Below are 5,797 nucleotides of genomic sequence, written 5' to 3'. Positions count from 1 at the left end.
CGGGCATAGTATTGATGATAACGGGGACCTCTAATTACTTTACCAGGCTACAAGTCTAGCAATATGGAAATGACCAAGACAATAAGAACAAAGGAAACCATCTTTATAATGTGAGAACAGAAAATATAGCTTTCATTAGTAAATAAGAAACTAATAACTATGCATGTATATTCTTTTCAGTATGGTAACTGGCAATTTACACTCCGCTTTAAGTACATGTACCCACTAAGTGCTGAAATGAATCAATCCGTATATGTAATATGAACAGATTTTAATTTGAAACTTTTACGTACAATTGATGGTAGAGCCATCCCCCGGAAAAAATGGCAGTGATTTTACGGTTGCCAAGCATAATATACAGAGTGGTTGTCACCTAATTAAGGCCATTTTAGTCCTTAGCCAATATGAAAAACAGATGACTTGAAGGAACTTGACAGATCAGGCAGCCTAAGAGTTGCAATAACCCCGGCGGCCAGAGCACAGAAGGAAGCCAAAATAAAGGCTGGTATATTTCCCCCACCAAATAGAGCGTCCCACGGACCTGCACCAAGAGATACAATCATCTGAAGAAATCAATAATGCATTGAAAATCAGTGTTAACTAAAATGACTAACTCAGAACACACAATACCAGATCTTCATTCAATTTACAATACAATCGATATTTTGCTTCTTTTCCCAAAATGTCAAAAGAATACGAGCTTATTTAAATACAGAGCACCCAAAATATCCAGATATTTGAAGCTAAGATTAGGTAGAGCATAAGAACAAAGAAAAACCCTTAAACAGCAAGAAACCTTAAGAAATAACAAAAAGAAAAATAATATATGCCAACATATCATATTCTATACATGTGGAACAACAATTGCAAGGTTCAAAGCTCCAATTGCCAATCCTGAACAAACACCTGTTGTTACAGCCTTTTTCCAATTTGGAAACTGTATAGAGCAGAACTAGATAAGATAATTGATATATAAACCTTGGCCACCACCAGAATCTGCAGTCAACTCTGCTGTAATGGAAAACGGAACGCTATAGGTAATCTTTAAGAAAGAAAGAAAAAACAAATTAATTTGCAAAAATTGCATCAAATTTTCAAACAAAACCTGAAGGATTATAGAAATTTACTCCAAGTAATTTGATACATACAGCTAGAGGAAAGCCAAGAAGGTTGAATACAACCAGGACAGCACTCCTGATTGCTGCACTCCCTCCAAATGCATGTTCAATCCCTTGAGAACATTCTTTGACAGATACCAAACTAATGATAGCTGTAAGGGCCATACAAGCAAACACAGTATAGTTACTCATTGCCCAAACAAGTCTCGACCCCATCCGTTGACACATTGGTTTAATAAAGAATGAACTAACACCCAGAACAACCTACACCAAAATTCAACGGAAATATGACAGCTTTTTGAAATGAATAAAAAAGATATCTAATCACCTACATCCCTCAAGGAATATTATATTACAATAAAGCCAACAGATGAAGTGAAAGAAAAAAACACACACTAAAGACTAGCAACTGGTGTTCAATTTTGAGTTCTTATAGAATTTAATAGCAAACCAAATGCACCTTCTCTGACACCTTGATCATACAACTTTATTTCAGAAGCATTCCCTTTTGGATCACCATGGTATACTTCTCTTCCCATCCAATCCGTATCTAATAAAAAAATGGAAACCAGGAAAGCTGCAAATAAGACCCGAATAGACATGAACACAACAATAATTAATTTTTGCTTTCCCTCTTCCTGCTATCCTTCTCACTGGGGGAAAGGAAAGGGTAGTGAAATTGAAGGCAACCATCAAACAATTGGCTCATGGCCATTTCTCATTTTTCAAAGAACAAATAGTGTAGATAACAAATTGTTGAGACTTACCCAACTGAGAGCCTTAACAACAAGAACTGAGTGCATTCCAGGCGGTAAATGCCTTAAACTAGTCAATAAGTTGACCGATACAGCTCCAGGCCCATCACTAAAAACTTCATTTTGAACATCTGTATCTTTTGAATTAGCATATCTGGAGTTTGACACTCGTTCATATACATTTTCCGCACTGTTCCTGTTAGAATTGGCAACAGCGGACACATCAGGTTTTAATTTCGAGTGTTCAAAGCCATTTTGTCTGGAATCATCCAACAAAGGAGCAGAATCTGATAAACGAGTTGACTCATTTGCTGGCAGTGGAAGTGGAACCTCCTTAGCAAAAGATATAGTCACAGCAGTACAAAATAAGAGAAATACCTGCACAAATGCCAAATTTTTTAACACATACAGGATGGCATTGATTAAGTGATAGGAAACATGTGCAACCACAACATGCACAAAATTGGCATTCAAACAAACAGATATTTTAGAGAATATACACTGCAACTTCATTGTGAATCTTAGACTATAGAAGCAAAAACTATTTCTAGGTCAACTCCGGACAATATAAGGATGACAATAAATGATTTTCCTAGCTCATTGAATCAGCAGTATAGTAATAGATGCAACTAATGGTCCACCACATAAAAAGATAATGGAACTCCAGATCAATAGTTTCACTCACAGTACATGTCATGCTCATTTTAACATACTTTGTCTAAAGAATCGATAAGCATAACTAAGCAACACGGCATGATTCAAGCCATAAATTGACAAACAATGTACTGAACCATTATAACATCCTAGAAAGATCTATCCTTGTGAAACTTCAATGTGTAATGCTACTTACAACAGAGACAAGAAATGCTGCTTAAAGATTGGCACAGGCTTCATAGCAAGCTCTACTTTACAAGAAAGGAAATCATCTGTATCGATATCATTTATAAGAATTAGATCAATAATCAAATGCAGTATAAGATGAAATAAATAACTTTTGTCTCCATAATTGTTCATTTTATCACAGAAAAAACAGATGAAAATCTTTTTACCTATGCCAACTCCAACTAGCACCAGCTGAAAATCCCAAGATGTTTCCAACAGCCATCCATAAACAAAATATAGCATTAGAAGAATTGTGTTGATCAGGACCTGTCATGTAGCATTTTGTCATGCATGGTATTAAAGCACGCATAAAAACTAACATCATAATGTTACCATGTACAGACTGGAAATTCTCCGTATTTCTTAAGAAATAAGTTCACCTGATAGATCTGCCAGAAGGGCACAAGCTGGTCCCTAAGAAAATGAAAATTCGTTATCCACACACACATACAACGGCAAACTTGAAAGGAAGAACAAATCACCATGGGAGGCTTACCTGCACTGTATTGTTGGCAAGATCCAACATCCAGAATCCAATAACAAAGACAAAAGCCGCCCTTGTTCGTGTACCTTTGAATGTACTGCATTGCATAGATTATATGGAAAATATCATTCAAATTTTTCCTCTTTTTTTTGGAGATTGGGGGAGGGACTATAAGAGCTGAGAAGAAATCAAAGCAGAAATGAATACCAGCAATGATCTGTTGTATCACCTAAAATGTATCCAACATCTGCAGAAACCCCGATTACTATCACCTAATGCAAAACTCAGTTTAGCAGATATAAAACACAGAAACCTAGTATATAAGAATGAATCATGTAAGACTTCAATGCTTACAGCAACAGAGATCATGAGTGATCCAGCAAGGATAAAAGGCCGTCTCCTTCCATACTTTGATGTGCATTTATCACTCCAAACACCAACACAAGGTTGAACCTAAGATCAAAGTACACAGCCCAATAGATCACAAATACAGATATGCCTTGTTTTTCTGAGTTCTTTTAACCATAGTCAATAAACCAATTTCTGCACTGCAAAATCCATAGCCAAGAGCCAGTTAATAACTAAGATATCCTGTTTTCTAATTTTCACACACAAGTTCAGGATATATAGATAGATAGATCCCCAGGGGTTGGATTCTCATCCTCCCCCTTCTATATGGACCTAGGATACATGAAAGCCAGCCTCAACCTTTTATTTGTTAGTTCAAACATATCAGAGTAACAAGTTACCACATTAAAATATCACGTTACCAAAGGATTCCATAATAACAAATAGGGGATCAATATAAAGTTATATGTAATATCATTCCCATCACCTACCACCAAACCAGTTATTGGACCGCAGAGCAAAATAAATGAAGAAAAAGCATGCTCTATTCCAAGTGTCTGCATGAATCAGACAAATATAATCAGTCAAACAAAAAGGGAAAAGCGTCATAAGCTCAAGAGAAGCTCAGAGCAGGGGAAAAGCAATCATGGCAGAGGCTAATAAAAATAAAATAAAATTAGAGATAATGTTGCCAAGTTGATACAATGTTTTGAGAACAGCGTTATCATCGAAATTAGAGACAATGTTAACAAATTTGTTGATTCTTTTGTTTAATTCATCTTTTTCTTTTTGAAATACTGTGAGGGCCTTATTTAATACATTAAAAACTACAAGTATTTCAAGAAATTATGACAAGAGTTTGGAGCAAATGATAATAAATAAATTTTCTCTCAACGTCATAATCTATCTTTGCAAAATTAAAATTATACCCAACTTCTATTCTAAACGTCATGAGGATTAAGCAAATTACTGAGTACTGACTAAACAGTAATGAATAATGTATTGCAGTGTCTACTTCTAACTAATGATTCAAAAATGCCAACGGAGTACTCGCTGCTGAATGCTTGTCTTTCTTATTTAAGGAACGCCCATAATGATTGAACAATGAGTAATTAAGTATATCTAATAAGCAAATTAAAATTTTATATTAATTTTAACACTTAACTTTAAGGGTGAAATATATAAATGGTCCATTGACTATATGGTGTTGCTTTATTAAATTCTTTGGCTATAAAAAATTATTAAATGGTCTTACGAATATAATATATTGCTTTGTTGAGTCACCAACTATTAAAAGTTACAAAACAGTCATCCAACTATTCATTATGATCTAAATTCATCCCTTTTATTAAAGTTGACGAGAGTTTGAGTTGGATGTTAATATGTTGTTTAAGATATGATAAAATTTAATCTTAGAATCTCAAATGATTATCATATCTCAAACACTATATTAACATTCAACTTAGATTGTAGTTAATTTCTTTTAACGAAAAAGAATAAGTTTTGAACGTAATGAATAGTCAGGTGACTATTTTGTAACTTTTAATAGTTGAATAACTCAACAAAGTAACATCATATAGTCGGGGGATCATTTATGTATTTTACCATAATTTTAAAATGTTTCAATGTTAACAATACACTTTGATTTTAAACTCAATTAAAAATATTAAACCGTTAAATCATTAACAATGTGATGAGATTATATACAACATTGCATTGTCTTGAATTTAATGACATGATGTTGTAATTAAATTTAAATTTAAATTTAAAGTTTAGTACTTGTTTTAAAGTGTTTAAAAATTTAGTGTTAACAATTACATATAACCTAAGTTTAGTGGCTAACTTTATAGTTTACTCTATTTGACATGTAATGAAATTAATTATGTTTTTCTTAATTACTATTTTAAAATAAATAAGATAATAAGAATTGATTAATCTATTTGAAGAATTAAAATACTACTGTTATAGTATCGAATAATAATCATCAAGTCACGTGACCAATATTTGGTAAAGTCGGCATAAAACAAAAAATAAACATTTCTCTTTGGATGCCATTTTTGTTAAGACAAGCATTTTTAAATGAAAAATCATATAGCGAATTAAAAATAATAATAATGAAAACATCATTTCAAATATTGGATTTTGGGTTGAAATGGTAAAATAGTATTTATGTTGGGCTTATTAGACGTGATAAAAAAAACATGATTTTA

General features: G+C 33.2%; 2 protein-coding genes across 2 annotated transcripts; both read right to left on the bottom strand.

The window, feature by feature from the left end:
* Positions 1–395: 395 nt before the first annotated feature.
* Positions 396–2,386, bottom strand: LOC120203340 (sucrose transport protein SUC3-like). The gene is made up of 5 exons (XM_039203653.1): positions 2,354–2,386; positions 1,886–2,251; positions 1,149–1,382; positions 979–1,042; positions 396–541 (listed from the first exon to the last, which is right to left on the bottom strand). The coding sequence occupies exons 1-5, from the start codon at positions 2,384–2,386 to the stop codon at positions 396–398; spliced, it is 843 nt and encodes a 280-aa protein (XP_039059584.1).
* Positions 2,387–2,751: 365 nt separating this feature from the next.
* LOC120203328 (sucrose transport protein SUC3-like) lies at positions 2,752–4,153 on the bottom strand. The gene is made up of 7 exons (XM_039203647.1): positions 4,079–4,153; positions 3,594–3,692; positions 3,447–3,511; positions 3,252–3,336; positions 3,136–3,169; positions 2,923–3,022; positions 2,752–2,799 (listed from the first exon to the last, which is right to left on the bottom strand). The coding sequence occupies exons 1-7, from the start codon at positions 4,148–4,150 to the stop codon at positions 2,796–2,798; spliced, it is 459 nt and encodes a 152-aa protein (XP_039059578.1). The 5' UTR covers positions 4,151–4,153; the 3' UTR covers positions 2,752–2,795.
* Positions 4,154–5,797: the final 1,644 nt, after the last annotated feature.

Source organism: Hibiscus syriacus, unplaced genomic scaffold, assembly GCF_006381635.1.
Source record: "Hibiscus syriacus cultivar Baekdansim isolate YM2019G1 unplaced genomic scaffold, ASM638163v2 tig00009840_pilon, whole genome shotgun sequence".
Lineage (NCBI taxonomy): Eukaryota > Viridiplantae > Streptophyta > Magnoliopsida > Malvales > Malvaceae > Hibiscus > Hibiscus syriacus.
Note: the sequence above shows the minus strand (reverse complement) of the source record. Positions and strands in the feature narration are given on the sequence as shown.